The sequence below is a fragment of the Chrysemys picta genome, chromosome 10 (assembly GCF_011386835.1).
Source record: "Chrysemys picta bellii isolate R12L10 chromosome 10, ASM1138683v2, whole genome shotgun sequence".
In the NCBI taxonomy this organism is placed as follows: Eukaryota; Metazoa; Chordata; order Testudines; family Emydidae; genus Chrysemys; species Chrysemys picta.
Genome location: NC_088800.1, coordinates 26675590 through 26695840, shown reverse-complemented (window position 1 = coordinate 26695840; position 20251 = coordinate 26675590). Strand labels below are relative to the sequence as shown.

At 41.4% G+C, this 20251-nt stretch overlaps 1 protein-coding gene across 1 annotated transcript in view; it reads right to left on the bottom strand.

The window, feature by feature from the left end:
• MYZAP (myocardial zonula adherens protein) overlaps positions 1-20251 on the bottom strand; it is a 93719-nt gene that overhangs the window by 3365 nt on the left and 70103 nt on the right. The window contains exons 11-13 of the mRNA XM_008164057.4: positions 18979-19062; positions 18366-18466; positions 1429-2139 (exon numbers count right to left, since the gene is read on the bottom strand). Of these exons, the coding sequence (XP_008162279.2) occupies positions 1429-2139; positions 18366-18466; positions 18979-19062 (896 nt within the window). The remainder of the gene's footprint in view (positions 1-1428; positions 2140-18365; positions 18467-18978; positions 19063-20251) is intronic.

Here is a 20251-nt window from a genome sequence, read left to right as displayed (position 1 = left end):
GTTCTGGCTGCCGGCCCCTTGCCAGCTGGGGTCCCAGCCGCCGGCCCTGCTCAGACCGCTGCCAACCTGGGGTTCTGGCTGCCGGCCCCTTGCTAGCCGGGGTTCCGGCCGCAAGCCCCGCTCAGCCCGCTGCCGGCCTAGGTAAACGGAACCCCAGGCTGGAAGCGGGCTGAGCTGGCCGGTGGCTTAAGATCAGCATTTTAATTTAATTTTAAATGAAGCTTCTTAAATATTTTGAAAACCTTGTTTACTTTACATACAACAGTCGTTTAGTTATATTATATATAGACTTATAGAGAGAGACCTTCTAAAAAACATTAAAATGTATTACTGGCATGCGAAACCTTAAATTACAGTGAATAAATGAAGACTCGGCACACCACTTCTGAAAGGTTGCCGACCCCTGGATTAGAATGAAGGAGTCCCCAGCTCAGCAATGAGTCCATTACAATATGCTGCCTCTCTCAATCTACTGAACACTATCTACTTCAATTAACTTCCCTGAGGTTGAGGACATTCATTTTCTCACAGGAAATGCTCCAGAACATTGAAGGATCGTGCCCTACTTAAGTACAATCTGTCTCTACACACAGGTTTCTAATACTAACCATAAAAATCACATACTACACAGACACCTGGAGTCACTCTTTCCTGCCTTCCTCTGTGATATCTGAAGTTTTTAATCAATGGGGAAAAAAATGAACTAGTGATTTCATACAGCTTGTAATCTTCTAATACTTTCAATATACTTTGTAGTGATCTGCAGCTACAATAGGTCCATCTTTTCAATTACATGAAGATACTGTGATGATGCTCCATCATGCATATCAATTGTTTCCAGTATGGCACTTAGAAAAGGTGCAAAGCTATCATATCACCAACTTGTAGCAAATATTCTTTCGGGGGGAAAAAAAATCTCTGCCAGAAGTTATACTTCTAGTTCTCTGTTTCTGCTTATTTTCTGCCCATAAAAATGGCAATGGCTGGGAGTCAGGGAAACTTCAGGTAGTCACTGTTGAAGTTTCCAGACAATTTTGCCAATACAGAAATTAAAATTCAGAGTGATCCTGAAAAGCCACTTGCTATTACAGTTCAGTTGTAATCCTAAAGGAATATTTGCCAGTTAAGTAATAGCTTTGTAGCATGGACCAAAAAAAACCTTTAAGGGTTGATGATGATTATTTATTACTTGTGGAATCAGGCGACTAAGCGACACATTTTAAGGTAACTTTTGAATCAGGATTTTAGCCCCAGTCCCCAGATGTGGGGGACTAGCACATTAAACTAGCATGCCACTAAATGCCATATGTCTTTTTGATCATCTAATTCTGTCAAAACAAAGCAAAAAGCATTTACAGTCGCCAATTTTATATAGAGAATAGTTAGTCCCGCTATTTATGAGAAACTTCTATATTCTGCAATACTTACACGTTGGTTTTAAATTTATTTTTAGATCTTGGGTTCTTAGCTCTTGATTCTAGAACTTCAATATAATGTGGTTTTTTTGGTGTCACGGTGGGAAGGCTTCCAAAGGGATTATTCTTAAATTTAGCAATGTTCTGTTCTTTTTCTGATTTTCTTTCACTGTTATTCCCATCTCCAACTGCAACTCTTTCAAAGGCATCAACCAGCATGTCACCACTGTTGCCTGAAGCATCCACTGCACTTTCTGTTTCACCCAGAGAACTGTATTTAGGTATCTGCTGATCAATTTTCATCAGGCTGATTGAGGATGAATTCAAATTGGATTTACTTTCCTGAGATTTTGCATGGTCTTCAATCATACTCTCTATTTGATCACGTTTTTTATAGCCCTTTGCAGAAGCCGTATGTGTGTCTCTTTTCTCGGTACATTCAGCTTCCTTGTCTTGCAAAACAGTTTTAGAAGCTTTGTTTGCATTAGTAGCAGAGTTTTCATAAATAGATGAGAAAACTTTATTTGTTGATTTGTGCTCACTCAGGGAAACTCTTTGCTTGTTTGTATTAATCTCCTCTTGTTTTGTCTGAAACTCCAATCTAACAACAGACAACTGTTCAGTTGTCCTCCTTAATTCTTCCTGTTGTGCTATGGCAAGCTTCAGCTTTTCAACAAAATCAGAGATCTTTTTACCTTTATCTGGAAGTCTATAAATAAACGTCCTAAAAATAAGAAAGAAATAGTTACGTGACAAGCCTCAAGTCTTATTTCGGATATTCACATATGTAATATCAGATGGATAAATTTAATAGTTTCATGAAAATATTAAAACATTGCTGGTTCCATGACATAAAACATTCTGAAAACATTAGATTCTAAAGTTTGCATAAATGCATTACATCTGTAGTTTTATAAGTTAATGACTATAGCAGAAAAAAAGTAATTATTTTGCCAAACAAGTGAAGATTATTCTGAGCTGAATTAATGGATAGCAAATATTTTACACTGATTTCATTTAAAAGATCACAGAACTGGGAGGGGAAAAATACAAGACAGAAATGAACTGTGCTATAATTACTGAAGATATTTATCAATTGACTTAGGAACTGTGAACATATGTAAAATTTGAGTATACTTCTTAAACTGTTGTCTTGACAGCCTTACCCAGAATACTCTTCACAACTCTATTATGTTATCAAAGCTATCTGTAGCAAATTAATCATAGAAGTGTGTGTGTCTGAAATTCAACCTAGAAATTGATGTGATTCTGACACAAATAAGTAGCATTCACAACCAGTAAATTGGGTCCAAGGAAGTTTTACTAACAGGTAAGCAGCGCCGGGCCGGAGCCCAAACTCCTCCTGCACCCCACACCACAATTCCCTGCCGCACCCCACCTGCACCCAAACTCCCTGCCCTGAGCCTCCTGCCGCACCCCACCCCCTTGCCCTAAGCCCCGTGCTGCACCTCGCACCCCTCTCTGCACCCTGCCCTGAGCCCCCTCCCGCACTCCACACACCTCCCTGCACCCCTGCCCTGAGCCCCTTCATACACCCCACACCCTTTCTCTGCCCCAACCCCTTGCCCTGAGCCCCTTCCTGCACACCGCACCCCCTCCCATCCCACACTCCCTCCTGCACCCCAACCCCCTGGCCGGGTTGCAATTTCTCCACCCAGATGTGGCCCTTGAGCCAAAAAGTTTGCCCACCCCTGCCTTAGAGAATAGGGCTAAAATTGCACATTTGTGCAGGATGCATGTTTGTTCTAGTTCTTCCTTTTCCCCACTCTTTAGTCTTCCTTCCCTGGAAGGGGGGAAAAAAGAAAAAAAAAAGAAAAAAAAATGATATGTCTTTATACTAAGTTAGCTACCTCACTGTCATTTTTAGAGGGGACCAGGCACTGGAGTTTTTACCTCAGCATAGCTAGTTGTAATCAATCATAGCCCCACTAATTGGGGTTTACCTCAACTAGCTATGCAGAGGTATAAAACTACTTGTGTCTTGTCTCCACTACAATTTTACATCAAACTAGCTATCTCGATGTGAAACAAGACATCTTTTTTTACAATGAAGACATAGCCTAAGATTAGATACACCTCTCTATATTCCTCCCATAAATTGTGTTCTCCTCCCCACTTTGGCCTTTACTCATTAACACACACACACACACACACACACACACACACACACACACCTTTTATTGAAACGAGACTAGAAAGCCTCCTTAAAAACAATGTATTTCTGTAGGTAACATGTCAGATTTGCAAATCATTAAAGCCTTGACCCCGCAAACATGTAAACATATGGGGTGGTTTTACTCATGTGAGGAACCCCATTGACTTTGAATAGAGTCACTCATGTTTAAGTGCTTGCAAGATCAGGTCCTACTAAAGCAAAAGCATCATTTATCTATTGTTCTTCACTGGTTCTTGCTCCCAGGCTCAGGAAGGAATTTTCCCCCAGGTCAAATTGGCAGTAACAAACTTTTTCACCTTCCTTTGCAGTTTGTGGGTGCAGGTTACTTGCCAGGATTAGCTGGGTCTACCTAACAATCATTTCCCTGCCACTGCAGGAGCTTTGGGCATTGGTGCACCTCAGTCCCACCTATTCTCTGCCTGTGGCACCTAACAGTCTAGTTTCCTGTAGACTGTAATACTTTGGTCACTGGGTATAGCGTGTAGGTGCTAGGTGGTGTTGGTAGCTTGTGATATGCAGGAATCAGACCAGATGATCCGGTCATCCCTTCTGGCACTGAATTCTACGATAGTTTGATCCTGTAGTGCTTGGACTCCCAAATCCTTCTGTCCCTTATCACTGCACTCGCTGTACTTGGCACAGCCCCCGTGAGGTGGCCCTTTCAATAGGGGAAAATCCTTATGACTATTGGGCCTGTTCTGCCCACTGAGTCCGATCTGTGACCTGGTTGTTATCCCTCTCAGAAGGGCACAGCTCCTGTCACCGTGGTATCCACCGTCCAAAGTGACAGCGGGGGGGGGGGGGGGGACAGGTGCTCATGCAAAGTCAAGGGCAGGATCAGGCTTCACTGTGTCATGTCTGCATGTGTTGGAGGTGGTGGTGGTTGGGAGGGGCGGGGGGGAACAGGAGGCAGCTATGTGTGTGTGCACGTGTTAATGTAGGGGGGATGATAGCAGTGTGTTGGTCTTGCGGTAGCGGTGCCTCTTTCTGTGTGTATGTGTTGGAGGTGATGGAAGTTGGGGGCTAGGGGACAGGACACAGGACAGCTGTGTGTGTGGGGGAAGGGGGGGAATAACAATGGTGTTGCGGTAGTGGTGTGTCTATCTGTGTGTGCTGGAGGTGGTGGTGGCTGGGGGGGGGAACAGGAGGCAGGACAGCTCTGTGTTTGTGCGCACAGGTGTAAGGGAGATAATAGCGATGCATTGGTGTTGGGGAGTGGTGAGTCTGTGTGTGTGCGTGCATGTGTGTGTCTGTGTTATAGGTTGTGGTGGCTGGGGGGCAGGAGGCAGGGCAGCTCTGGTGTGTGCACGCAGGTATGGCGGGGATGACAATAGTGTGTTGGTGTTGGGGTAGCAGTACGTATCTCTGTATGTGTGCACATGTGAGTTGGGAGATGATAGCGATACATTGATGTTGTATGTAGTGGTGCGTGTGTGCGCACACGCATGTGTCTGTGTTATAGGTGGTGATGGCTGGGGGGCAGGAGGCAGGGCAGCTCTGGTGCGTGCATGCAGGTGTGGTGGGGATGACAGAGGTGTGTTGGTGTTGGAGTAGCAGTGCGTATCTCTGTGTGTGCGAGCATGTGTGTTGGAAGTGGTGGCTGGTGGGGGCAGGAGGCAGGGCAGCTCTGTTGGGGGGGGGGGAATGAGAGCAGTGTGTTGGTGTTGGGTAGCAGTGTATGTGCTGGAGGTGGGAGGGGCAGGATGCAGGGCAGCTGTGTGTGGGGAAGGGATGACAGCGGTGTGTTAGGGTAGCAATGTGTCTCTCGGTGTGTGTGTGTGTGTTGGCTGGGGGGAGGGGAAGAGCACGTAAGGAGGCAGGGCAGCTGTGTGTGTGGGGCGGGGTGTTGGGGTAGCAGAGTGTGTGTGTTGGAGGTGGTGGCTGGGGGGGGGCAGGAGGCAGGGCAGCTGTGTGTGTGGGGCGGGGTGTTGGGATAGCAGAGTGTGTGTGTTGGAGGGGTGGCCGGGAGGGCAGGAGGCAGGGCAGTTGTGTCTGTGGGCCAGGGATGACAGCGAGGTGTTGAACAGAAGATGCACGAGGGCAGCGGTGAGTGTATTGGGGGCGGGCAGTTGGTCCCCGGCGGGAAGCAGTAACGCCGGTTACCGCCCCCCTCTGCCGCGCGGGACCGTGCGCGAGGAAGGATGGGCTCAGCTCAGCCCCGGGATGGTCTCGCTCCCCCCGGCCCCGGGCTCACCGAGCGGCCAGCAGCCTCTCCTGGCGCCTCAGCATCTCCTGCAGCTCTTGCAGGCTTCGGCCCCGCAGCTCCCCGCCTTCCCCTGGCGGCAATGACATGCTGCCAGCCAGCCGGGAATGGGCACGTGCCACTGCGGGGGGTTCCCCAACACCGGCTCCGCCAGCTGCTTCCGTTGCCCACAGGAGACCGCCATGTTACCGGAAGGGACGGTACGGCAGCGGGGTCAGACTTTGTTGAAACGCGGGTGTGTGCGCTGCTGAAGGCACCGCCCCTTCCCTAGGCCCTTAGCCTGTCGTCCCGCCCCTCTCTAGGTGCCGTTCTTCTACCACGCGCACACCCTCCCCTGGCCGGATGGGCCCCGCCCCCCCCACATCCCTGGCGCCTTCAGTGCCTACCGTCCACAAATCATCACCCCACTCGTGTCTCTCCCGCCCCCCATCCTTCCCACCATCCCAAACGTGCCCAATCCCCCTCCTCTGCCCCTAAACCTCCGCCCACCTCCCCCCTGCCTGACCAGACACCCCCCTCACCATAAAACCCCTGCATCCCCCGTTAGTCCCTTCCCCCACACAAGCCCCAGGCTCCTCCCTCCACTAAACTCTCCACACAACCCTTCTCCAAACCCTGATCGCCTCCCCCTCTACATGACCCTTGCTGGATCCCATATACACAAATATACCAACTCCTGAGCAAGCCTCACGCACCTCCTCCTCCCAGGCCCCCTTATCTCTACTCACAGCTACTTTGGGGTCTAATATCCCACGTCCCTGCCAACTGCACTCCTGCTTTGCACAGAACTTCACACTCACCTTCCAGCTAACCGTGTATAGGGTCATGCATTATAATGCAAATGTACTGTTTTTCTCTACCATAGATAAAACTTTGTGGAGCACTGTATCTTAAAAATAAACGTTGTCACAGATGATGTTGGAAGCAAAGCCAGTTGTGAATGCAATCCTCAGTCACCCAATTGTGTTCTATCTGTTCAGACCAATGATGCGGCCAGCTCAGGGTCTGCAATATTTTTTCTACTGAGAGCCTGATGTCTCATTTTTCAACCTAGACAATCAACGATTAGATATTCATGCAGTGTTTTAATTCATTAGGGACAAATCCTGTTCATTCCTCCATGACTGCAGGAACGAAGACACAGAAGAATCAGTGTGGTGGTTTCACTACTCAGAGGGCAGGATCCGGGTGGTTACTCAAGTCTGAATTGTGGGGACTTTTACAAGTCCCTCCACCTCCCAAATTAGCTTCTGGTAATGGCTGAAAAAGCAAAAAAGATGGGAAAGGACAGCATCTATACCCTCCCTTCTGCACTCTTAGCAGCCCACATGCATCAAAGTGGAAAAGTTGTTCCTTTCACTCCCCCAACCTTGGTGCTTCTGCAGTTAGAAAGCAGACCCCTACAGCTGGATAGAAAATTTCCTCATTCCTGAAGCAAGTCATTTTGTTAAACTTTCTAGTAGTACTTTAAATAAACAAACAAGAATAATAGAAATTAGCTGTCTACACCCCCAGAGCAACATTTATATAATGTTGTCATATTCACTCAATTATTGTGCAATGGGGCACCCCTTGTAAAGTGACTGGTGTCAGAGCACAGATACCAGGATGAGACTCAAAATGGCAATTTTCAAATACATCTCTATTCCCCCAAAACATTAACACAAGACAACCAGCAAAATAGGAGAAATGCACTCAAGACTACAGGGAGTGGGACTTAAACAGCAGGAATCAGGAAGAGAGGGGTGGATTGTGAGGAGAAGGAAGGGAATTGAATGAGAATGGTAGGGTGGCGCCAGTTTCCTATTTCAAGCTGAGCGGTGCAGATGTTTGAAAAGATCTGTGGCTTGTGAACCACAGGTTGCTGACTTCTGCACTAAATAAATCAAGCGACCCAATTGAGGCAAAGGGCCCTGAGCCCATCAGAGTTCAACTCAAGATGGATCCCCCGTGTCACAAAGTCTGCATTCTTGAAAGTGGTCATTATGTTCATGGCAAGAAACACATTTTGTACTAAGCTGGATGAAAGAAATGGTAGAGAACAGAAGCAGATACTTGTGTCTGGTGTTCAACAATCAGTTTACTGAGAAAGTAGTGAGGGTCTAGATTTCTTACAAAAATTGATTATTTGCATTTTTCACTGGTAAAAATCTAGCCCTTTCCATTTGTTTCAATGGACATTATCTTGTAGCTGACTATAGGAACTTATTAGGACTCAAGATTTTTAATGGTCAGGGATTGCTTAGTAAGGGTAAAGGTGGAGATTACAGGGATTTTTGCAAATTGACATCTTCTATTGACTATTTTTAGTTTGGCCACAAATTTACATTTTGAAAATACAGGTTTTTATAAAATGTAGTGACAATGGATACTTTTCTACCTTTTTTAAAAAATTCCCAAATGAGAACAGATGATTTGAAGTAAATAAACATTCCTCTTCACAATGCAAGAGCTAAACCTTGCAACACTAAAAAAACCAAAAGTGAAACTGACTCCATTGACTTTCAAACAGAGAAATGCAAAATCTAAACAAACACAAGACAGTGTCCTTGTTATGTCAAACTTGTTTTAAAATATCTTTGTGCATAATACACAAGGTAAATATAGAACTTCAGACTCCATTGGTTTGCTTATTTTGTTTTTTCTCAACTGGTTGTTATGAGTGCCATGATCTTTATTAAACCCACTCCATCTAGTAGAAATAATAATAAAGCCATTAGCTGAATGGTGGTTCCCAGGTGGCAGATTTGGGTCTTTTAAAGCTTATCCCAATAGAGGCCGCTTGGTCCAAGTACTAGTAAAGAGACACATTTCTCAGAGATTGTTAAAACAGTTGTTTTATGAACAGGATGAACTAAAGGCCAATCCCAGAGGGATTGAGGGAGGAAGCATGTTAAAATGACTATCCACCCCTTTGTTTGCTCAGCTGGAAGGTGAATGGAAAGGCTGAGGGCCAGGGGAAATGAGATTAATCAAGTCGGCAGCTACCCATTGGAAAAAAAAAAAAACACACATGATCAGGGTGAGAAAAACCCAACTAAGTGACTATTGAGTGGATTGTATCAGTGCCTGCTGCCCCCAGCCCAGATCATCCCCTCCTGCAGAAAATCCTACAGGAGAAGGAAAAAAATTTCTGTTTGCCCCATTTCTTCCTGATCATTCTGTCAGGGGAGGCAGGTTTGGCTCTGACAAATAGGCAAGAATACTCCCCCTCCCCAATTTAGATGATCCCATGGAAGCTGTAATAGGCCAAATGAAGGCTCTATTCCCCTGCATCTGCTCTGAATTCTAGCCCCTCCTCTGAACAACTCCCAGTAACCCTTTAGACCTATAAGTGGAACTTTTTTAACTTACTCTTTACACAGCCAGAGGCAGGATGATGCATATCCCTCAGCTCACCCCCTGCTGCCCTACCTCTGCCTCTTCTCCTTGTGCAAACCACAGAGAAAGAGGTGGCAATGTCATGGAAAGAGAATGCCTCCTTTTTCTGTAGGGGAACAGGGAGACACACATATAGAGGGTTCTTTTCATGCACAGGTCTAGCCGGGATGATCTACAGGTCTATCACTATTATACATTGAGTTGCTGCTGTGTAACTTCAGTTCAAGCATTTTTACATGTGCAGAAAGGTAATAGCATTTACAATTTATATTTCTAACTCTAAACTGCAACACCACCATGCAACAGTAGGAAAAACGGTGATGGGGATGAAATCTCATGTTGCAGATTACCAACATGAATCATCAGCAATGATGTGCTGGATACAAAACATGTGAGAGTTCCCTTATGGCATCACTCATAAGGATAATCACTCAGACTGTGACATTCATCTGTCTTTAGCTATCATCATTAGGAAGAATACTGAGTATTTGATGCCTGTATTAGGATAAGATTTAGAATTCCCTTTATGGTTTAAGTATGATCAGTAATTTAGGTGAAGGTCATCAAGTGATCCAGCTATAGAAAAGAATAGGGTGAATATACATTCCTGGTCGAGTTTGATCTTGTCACTTATTCAGCAGAAGCCATTATGGATGCCTAGGAAAGCAGACACAAATGCTCAAAGGTAGAAGTGGATCTGAAACCCCCTCCTCACTCCTACCCCTACCTCCCTGCTACGAAATGGCATTCGGAGCAATTGTGGGGAAGGGGAAGGTCATGCATTCTCAGGCCTTGCCAGCTGAGAGTACAGAGAACTGTTTTGCAGGAACGAAATGCCCCAAACAGCCCTGTTTTGAAGACAAGTAGATGTCATCACACTGAACATGGTCAGCCTAATACAATCTAGGGACTTTGGCCACTTCTTTTTCTACTGGGGTTCAGAAGCAGCATATTTACATTGCACATCAGTAGGGGTGCCAATTTTGGTTGGACGTATTCCTGGAGATTTCATCACATGACATAATCTTTAATTCCTGGAGACTCCAGGCCAATCCTGGAGGGTGGCAACCCTACATATCAATAGTATTTTCACAGCTTGTCTTAAAGAATGTTTTCTTTGTATTAGAGCATGTTTTGCCTCCACATTAGAGGGGAATCTTCCATTCACCTACTATTTTCTTGAACACTTTGATCAGCACTCATATAAGGTGCTTAGTATTTCACAGGATTGGTCCCTTTGTTTCTTATAGTGGTAGACTTTACTATGCTCCCCACTTTGGTTATTGTCCCAAGAGAGGGTGCTATCTAATAACAGCTGACAGAAGGCGATAGTCTGTTTTCCATCATGTCTGAAGTCAAATGCAATTTATTCCTCAATAGTATAAGAACAGTTGCTATGCAATTCAGTATTGTTTGTATGGCAAACATCTTGGAACCTACAAGAAGATCCAATTATAACAAGAGCAAAAGAGAAGAAAATCTACTCTTCTGATAAATAAATTAGAATAAATGAGGTGACAGATGAGACAAGGATAGGAGAGAGGAATATTGCTCTTTATATAGGGAGACTAGGCTTTTAAGTAATTAGGCAATGTATCCTAAAGTATATTGTTTGACATATTACCGATATACAAGTCATTGGGGACATTCCGATAGAGATAGATGTTTGCATGTGTGAATTTTTAATACTTCTGGAAGGTACCAGATTGAAGCTCTCTCTCTATCCACACCAAAAGATTTTGTGGGGGTGGGTGGTGGTGGTGGGGGGAATATATAGGAAAAAGGCTACAGCATTAAAGCTGGTCAACGTTTTTCAACTAAAAGTTTTATCGGAAAAATGCGGATGCATTGAAATTTTTGATTTACCAACTGGGAAGTTCTAAAAAAAATAAAAAAGCATCTTAATTTAAATTGATATTTCAAAGCAAAACTAAAAATGTTAAATTTTGACTCAAAATGCCATTGACTTTTGGGTTTTGGAAACAAACATTTTAATTTTCCATTTCTATTTTTTTCTGGTATCTCCTACTTAAAAAAATTAAAATAGATGTTTCCATCCTCCTCCCCCGCCCCCGGTGGTGTATGTTCCTACACTGATGATGGTGAGATCTCCTGAACAGCCTATGGGCTTAGTAAAGGGCCAAATCCTACACTCCTAACTTTGTATACTTTTTAACCTGCCCATCCACTCATAAAAACTCCCAAATATCAAATCAGGGACTTAACCCCCCTGCACCCCCCAAAAAACCCAATCCCCCACTCAGAAAATCCTGGAATTCTTCATGAAAGCTTAGAAGCATTAAAACCTCCAGATATTAACAAGATTTTATTAGTGCATTTTGGCAATTTACAGGAAAACCAGAGTCCAAGTCTGAGAGGCACCCCAAAGCTATCAAAAATGCCCATATAAAAGTACATCTAAGAAGGTATTAGCTAAGCTATAACACTTTGCTTTCTTAAGATGAGTTCTGTAAACTAATAACACTGCTCATCATTGATTAGTCGCTGGTTCTAATCTTTGCTATTGCTTGCATATTTATAAGACTTTTTTGATGCAGTCAACATATTATTTGCGTCATTTAAAATATGTTTTTAGAAGACAATATACACATTAATATGTCTGATTAATAATGGAAATTTAAGTTATAAAAAATGGGCCAATTTATTCTAGTGGTATAACTCCAGTGATGTCAATGGAGCATCATCTCTGATGTACTCGGGAATCTATCTTCATCTGCCCTCGGTTTAGACAACAGAATGGATAAGTCATTTTTAAAACAGGTTTTTTTTGTGTTTGTTTTTTGAGGGAGAAGGGACCACTATGCCAGTTGTTGTGTATCCAAAACAAGTCTACAGTTCTCTTTTCTTTAATTAAGAGCCTCATCTACTTGATCCTTAGCTCAAAGAGCAGTTTTCAGTCCTAAACAAGGGAGTGATTTCCTGTTCTCAAGAGTACATCTGCCAAAGGAAACATTAACAAGAAAGTCCAAGAGCCAAACAAATCACTTTCAAATTCATACATGTTTTGCACCTAGAAGGGTTTGTAGGATAAGTTGTTTCTATGATTTTTATGGTAAACTTATGTTATATTCTAATTAGTGTTGAGAAACTAGAGTTTAAAAATTCATATAAAATACACAGTATTTATTGCATTTATCCTTTTCAAATCCTACATACCATAGATATTAAAATGTACAATGTAACTATTATTTATACAGTGTATATGCAAACTGAATCCCCAAATGCTTTTCTGAGTTAAATACAAGACAGCTGACAACATGGTTTAAATTACAAAAGAATATGGGGTATGAACACTGTTTTGTGATCTAAATCAAATGATATAATTTACTCTTACATATTCAATGCACTTTATAGGACCTAGCTACATGGATCTCATTGACTATTCCAGAAACCCCCTAATTTCCAGTGTTGTAAGACACATGTATCCAAACCAGTGTTGACAAACAGGATATTGAAATATGAAAACACTTTTACAGTTTGACTTAGGTATATATACTCAAAGGCCAGAAGGACCCACTGATCATCTAGTTTGACCTCCTGACAGTGGAACTATGCTGATTTACACCAGCTGATGATCTGACCTTAAATCTTTAACTGTTCTCTGAGTAACAAACTTTTTCCCCCTCTCCCTCCTTCATCATCAAGACCACACAGTATCCATCAATCAAGTCTGAACAAAATTCAATTATAAAATCCTTGTCTGTTCTTTTAGTCAGTGATTTCTATGCAGCATATCAGATATCAAGATGTCCTTAACTAGTACATAGTTTCTTCAGTCCTTCTCATTTGGTTTAGAAATTAATCCATATTTCAAATTATTCTATAAATCATAATATATTTTTAAGAGGAAACTTCTACAAGGAAGACCCAAGATCCAGTTGCTCTGAAGCAAGCCCAGTGCAGTTTCACAGTCAGAGTGGTTGATTTTTTGCTTTACTCAGCGTTAATGAGGCCTGTGTGACATTTTCAGAAGAGATTCCATTGAACCCTTTGAAAGCATAATGAATTTCCTTTTGATATTTATAATAAAATACAGCCCAATGTTTCCCCCATTCTCTCACAATCTCCAAGCAAATGCCATTTGCTGAGAAACTCCACAAAATGACTGTTGTTTCTGAACCTTTGCCTATGTAACTAACTGCATTGGGCTCCATTATGACTTAGGGGGGAAAAGCTTAACATCTTTTGTAACCATGCACCTTTCACCCATCTTTTAATTCAGTCTTCATCCAGCCACCTGAAGTTTAAAGATTGCTCCCATATAATAAACCAGCCTCATCACATGATCAAGATAAACTGCTTGTGGAGCCATCCTGCCATGTAAGATGTAAAGAGATGCTTGTGTAATGAACTATGGCTGCGTACCCATGAGGACACCAGAATCACAAGTGGGATTCAATTCAAAAATCTTCAGCATCAAGATCACAGGCATCTATCACTTGAACAAAGTAAAAACAATGAGGGCCTATCGACACTTGAAACACTACAGCGACATAGCGGCAGCGTTGTAGTATTTCAGTGTAGGCACTACCTGTGCGGATGGGAGGGGTTCTCCTATAGGCGATCCACTTCCCTGAGAGGCAATAACTGAATTCCATCAGCCTTGCACTGTCTACACCGGGGTTAGGTCGACTTAAATACATCTCTCAGGGGCGTGGATTTTTCATACCCCTGAGTGACTTAGCTGGGTCAACTTAACTTTTTAGTGTAAATCAGGCTAAATTATAGTCTGAATGGTTGCTGCTATCAGCCACCAGAGGGAGTCATGATCACATGCACTAGGCAAGCATACCATATATGCACTGGGTATACAAAAATCAACCACCATCAGAAGAGTTCTGTGTAGCTCGAAAGCTTGTCTTTCGCCAACCAAAGTTGGTCCAGTATAAGATATTGCCTTACCCACCTTGTCTCTCACTATCATCTCTGGCACATATTAATGAATTTGAAGATCCTGCCAAGTTTCACTTCTCATTTATAATTCTGATAAACTTCAAACTGGCTGTAAATCAAACTGGAATCCCAGTTCAGCCAGCTTAGTCTCTCAGAAACCACCAGGGCACCAAGTCTCAGGCACCATAGTGTAATTCAAGGAAAGATCCTCCACACAAGGTTAAACAACAGTTACCACTGATGTCAGGGTGTGAGTAGTTTCAGTGTACTTGCTACCTGGTCACAAGACAATTCCTCTGGTTTGCAATATAAAAATAGCTCCTCATTTCAGGGGTCTATAGAAAGTAACCCATTTTAATCAAAAGTAGGGGGCCTTGTCCTCAGGCCCTTTCCCAGTGGAGCAATTTCTATGCCTTTTCACTAGGAGAAAGATTTATCCCTTCACTGGTATTAATGCAGAATCAGTATTTTAGGATTTTTTTTTTAAATGAAACATTTAAGAGCTACTTCTATGGTAGCACAGATTATAATAAAACACTTTAGATAAGCAGATACTATACAGATCTCCATCCAACTGTATTTGAAGTAATTTACACATTCCTTGATTTTTTTTGGGTGGCGGGGGTGGGGGAGGACACAAACAAACAAATACTTTGAATTTTGAAGGTAGTATAATACTGAACTTTGCTTTTTAGAAAATGAACATTTTCAGTGTTCAGAAGTTGAAGTCCAGGTTCACTAGGCCCTAACTCTGCAGATTCACACACACAGTGAGATCTACTGTGTATATGAACTTGCAGAATTGGTGCCTTAGTTGATATTCCATTCCATTGCTTTGGTCTCTTCGAACAATTAATGTTTCTGCAAGTGTTCCAAACTATCCACACCAATGCAGACACTTGTGATTCTGTCCTGAAAAATGTGCTATTTTATTTGCCAGTTACAAAGTGCAATTTCAAGACAAACTTCTCTAACAAGCATCCAAAAACATGAAAAACTTGGGAGTAAGCAAGGCATTTATTAGATGTAGATTATTGGTCATTTTAATTAAAAACACGATCTCTTACTTTGTTTCTGCAGCTGGTGCCGAAGTTTAAAATCTTGGTTAAGGTTGGGGAACACATTCATATTGTGAGAAACCCTGAGGCATGCCTCGTGTCCTCCAGTAATAATATGAAATGCTAGAGCAACATTAAGTAACAGTACATTTTTTAAAATAAATGCAGCTGTGACTAATATAAAGTCACTCTTTTTAAAAACCCATTTTAATCAAACCATAAGAAAACATTTAAAAATAAAATTAGTATTATTTTTTAAACTCTGGGATTATAAACAAGATCTGAAAAATCATCCCTGTATTCAAATACTCACGTGTAGAGTAGATGGAGTAATTTCTGCTGGCACATGGAAGTTGGGCATGAGATGTTAAGCCAAATTTTGAAGAAATAGGCTTCTGAATCAAAATCACATAATAGAATAATGCAGCTACTGCCCTTTGAAGGCAAAATTCTGCTCTGTAGTTAACCATTCCTCTTTCCAGGGCAAAATGGACCAAGAACAAATCCAAATCCAAATGTAGGGCCTTGATTACAAGACTTGGTCCTGATTCTACAAACATTTATCACTGATTATAATTGCTTACTGCTAACTGTAGTACAAACCAAGGTCTCAGTCCAACAAAGCAGTGAAGCTTTAGTGCTTACTACTGAGTAGTAAGCAATATGTTCACTAGCAAGTGTTTGTAGGATCAAGTTCTTTGATAGTTACCTAAGGTACACAGCTCTGCTATAAACATTCTGCAAAAGAATGTTGGATACTAGTGCACCTTTTTGGGGCAAACAGAACCCTTAGGACTGTAACAGGTGATCCATCCAAGAAGAAAAGAGGTGGCTTGCAAATCAATGCCCTTTTACAGGAGAATTATAGATTATATTAGATTGAAAATAAAATAAATTACAGTTTCATTTTACAGAAAGAATTACAACACACAATCAGAAAAACTATACAACTGTACAACAGTCTCTCCTTCAATGTGTTTGAAATATGACAAATTGCACTATACAGCTTCCTCTCAAGAAGCAATACATATTGCATTTTCACGCTGCTCTTCTTCCACAACCCCATGCAAAACACTGTCGTCAGTAGCAACTTCAGATATGGAGCTACTAAAAAGCTGCACACAAAAAATGTTGAGCAAAACTGTCGGCTGCTGGTCTTCTCTGTGGCTGCTTAGCTTAATTCTTATAAGCTGCAAAAGGCACTTGCTTATTTGTAAGGAAAGCATTGACTTGTGTGTTTAAGATGTATTATTCTTCACAGTAAACTCCAGGACTCTCTTGAATGGGGTGTATGTCCTCACAGGTCTTGAAGTTTCAGGAGACCTTCTGCTGTCGATGTTTGTACTACTAAGAGAGGAGAAAGACATTTTAACTGTCAAAGTCTGTGGTCAACTTGTTTTGCTTGACATGTCATTTTGCGCAGCTAGACTGTAAACTTCACTGCAAAGAACTTGTGTTTTGAAAGTTCTTTTTGATACTGGCTCTAGAAGCTGTAATGCACGTTAGATACACGCCAGATATCTTTTTAAATGTCACGAAGAACTCTTGATAATCTTATGCCAGATACTAGCAAGTTTGAGATGTGAGCATCAACAAATCACGTATTAGACTATATAGCAACACAGGTGCTCTAATTTAGCATGCTTGAGTCTCCCTAAAGCCATAAAAACGAATAACATGGAATTAAAAAATAAAATTGACTGTAAAATGTTTCATAAAAACTAAACTAGGTAGATGTCACGGATAAGTTTCAAGAATGGGAGAAATCTGATAGCTATGCAAAGGCTGCTTTGAGATCTAAAGGGGCCCCAAGAAGTACCACAAAGAAGGGTTTGTCAGCTTCATGGTGCCATTAAATTATGCTCTAGCTCAAAGTTGCCAAACAAATTGAAAAACGGACATGGTAGTTTTTATATTAGGAGGGCAAATTATATTATACAAAATAATTTACTGATTTCATGTGCCTACCTGCATTCCTCAAAATTAAATATTTATTTTGCAGGGCTGTTAAAATGGATTAATGTACTGCTGGGTGTTTTAAAAATGGCAAAGCTATTGGGGTTTATTGTTCATGGACAATTATTACTTTTTATTTTAAGCGAGTTTTATCCCCCTCCTAATGCAAGTGCACAGAGCCTTGGTTATAGCAGAACAAACATGGTTCCACTGAAGCATGTAAGAGAGAGAGTGTAGCCCATACAAATGGGCTGTGAAGACACCCTTCCCATCAAAGCAAAGAAAGCAGTTTAGGTAAAGGCTCAGGAGATAAAACATAACTATGCAGATCCACTGGCCAGTCCCCATGTAGGGCTGTGAGCATGTACAATAACTACAGCAGCCTTAAAAGGAACTCTACTGCCACTACTCAACCTTTAGAAGGAGTCACCACTTTTTCCTCCCACCCCTGAAGCTTGTATTAGTCAGGCTTGGAACAGGATTCACCTAGTTACACACACGTAGTTCAACAGTTAATATGTTAATAGTTATATTTTAATAGCTTTCAGAGGCGCTCTTACAGCAAACAGTGGTCAACAATATGTTATTTCCTATATTAGGTTCCTGTAGTATTTCAGATAATATCTAGCAATTTGAAGCAAACACTGACTTTTTAAAATAGTGATGGACCATGTATGTTTTGAACACACAACATTAGCCTAATTTGAATTATGGATCAGCCAAATTCCAGTACTGCCCAACATACTAGATACTTTATGCAACCCAACTGAAGTGCTAAAGTTCTGCTGCTATGTTCTGCTGCACTCACAGTAGGAAAACTTGAATGCTATTTTTCCTATAGGTCACAAGACCAATTCTTTGATATCCCCCAAAAGGTGGAACTCTAGGGGTCTATGTTTAACTCCTTGCTCATTTCAACCTTTTGTAGTTAAACACTCCAGGAGTCTCTACCATGCTCCATCATTTAAAAGAAAAAAACATGTTTGTTGTAGGTGTCAGAAATTAAGTCAATGGTAAATATCATTTCTATGCTACACACCACTCTGTATGCCATGAAGAAAAAGATCATTAAATAAAAGTATGTTAACTATTAGACTGCGGATAAGTTCTTGAGAAATTACTGTTGGTAGAGATATAAACTATTGTTCCAAATCCACATGCTGTTTTAATGGATAGGTTTATTGACAGAGTGATTTTCTGCAGAGAACCCTTTCCGGTAAATTAGTGGAAGCTCTGAATACCTGGATGGAAGATCACATCCTACTCCGATCTCTCTTGTTTCTACATTAGTCCTTGGGTGGGTTTCCATTAAGTAGTCCAACCTGTCTTGTAATTCTTTATTCTGGAAAAGAAGGATTTTCTGCATGACCTTTCAAGTTGCATTTTCCGAGAAGACAAATAAGTTTAAATGATTTCAGCTCATTAACATTGTATTCTCTCTTTTAATTTATGAAGTCCAGTATAAGGCTTTCTTCATCAACATTCTAAAAATATTATTTAGAATACACAAAATTTACTTATTTTTGGAAAATAAAGTTACTGTGACTGTAAAACATAAGTCAATCAATGACGTTCATATAGAATGCTAGATTTTTTTAATGTCTCTATAGTGTAAATGCATAACTATGTTACAGAAGTTCAACATGAATGTAAAGATTATTTGTTTATTACATGCATTCATGATGATCCTGATGTCACAACTATTTCTGTTTCCATATTCAAGACCAGTTACTACATACAGTGAATTTACATAAAGAAAATATCAGACAGCATGGTTCTAACTTTAACAGTTCTTGTAAATCACATCAAAACAATTTTAACCCTTAAAAGATTAAAGCTAATTTAAGTCCTTACCTCGCATTCTAGGAAAGAGATTTTTTCTAGAAGCTGCATTATAAACAATTCCTTTTGCATGATCTTTTTCTTTAGTATTTCGATCTGTGAATGAAAAAAAATAAGGAAGATCTTAAGGCAAAGAGGTTAAAAAAAAAAAAAAAGACTTTATTCCATAAACAGAAACCAAAAGTCATTGGATTTCAGTGTGCAGCCAATATTGTACTTTCTGTTCTAGAATGTGTATATATTCCAAAACAGCTTGAATTCAAAAGGGTCAGCTTGGATGGTTTATACCATGATCACAGACGTGCACTAACATGTCTTATGGCAGATGCCATGATCATACATGTGTACTAACATGGCTTCTGACACTTCGTGCATTTTTAGAATATGGAAAGTAAACAAAAGTTTTCAAGTAACAACTAGCTGATATAAAAATATGTAACAAAATGAAACAGGAACTCCATTACGGGGTTCAGAGGACTCTGCTCTCAGGGGTTTTGAACTCACCCAAAACTTTTATTATAGGCTAATCTCTTGCCCTTTTTGGGGGCATTTATTTGGCATAGCATGAAAATTAAAATATTTCTATATGAAAACTTTTATATTTCATAGTTGGGGAAAAAAGTCATTACCAACAATTGCTTGTCAGAGTGATGATAAAATAACAATAAGAGGCCACCTCAATAGTAGTGTGACATTTTCTGTGCTCTGTAGGGAACATTAACTGATATAGTGTTAATAACTTAAGATTCTCCCCTTCACTAGGGCAACCTTTCACCACTCAATTTGTGCAAACTTGTCCTAAAGCTAATTTACCTAGCTACAAGACTATCTCCCTTGAGTAGTGGGATCCTTGCATATTCTAGAGCCACTGTAGCAATTTTTATCACACGTCCCTCCCAGCCACCAATGCAATGGATGTGGCCAGAGAAAGATGGGCGTGGCCAGGATGCCACAGAGCTCCCCAGTTGCAGTACCAGTCCCTTGGGGTCATTGGTAGCTGGCTCAAGGCTGTTCTTAAACTGGGGGGCTGGTTCGGCTCAAGTAGCCTCTGAAAGCTTCTATTGTCCCCCCTTTTGTCTCTCTGCCAAGTTGTGCTGATGCTGCTTGCCTGCAGCTGAGGTTCTGGCCCAATATGTGCATTTCTGTCTCTTGTGAAGGAGTATTTTAAGAAACCTGTTGACTGATTGCTTAAGTGAGTTCCACTGAAGTCGATCTGAATGTTGTTTAGAACAGAACACGAGTAAACTACTCCATTTTGTGTTTTGAGCTGACAAGATTGAAGAGA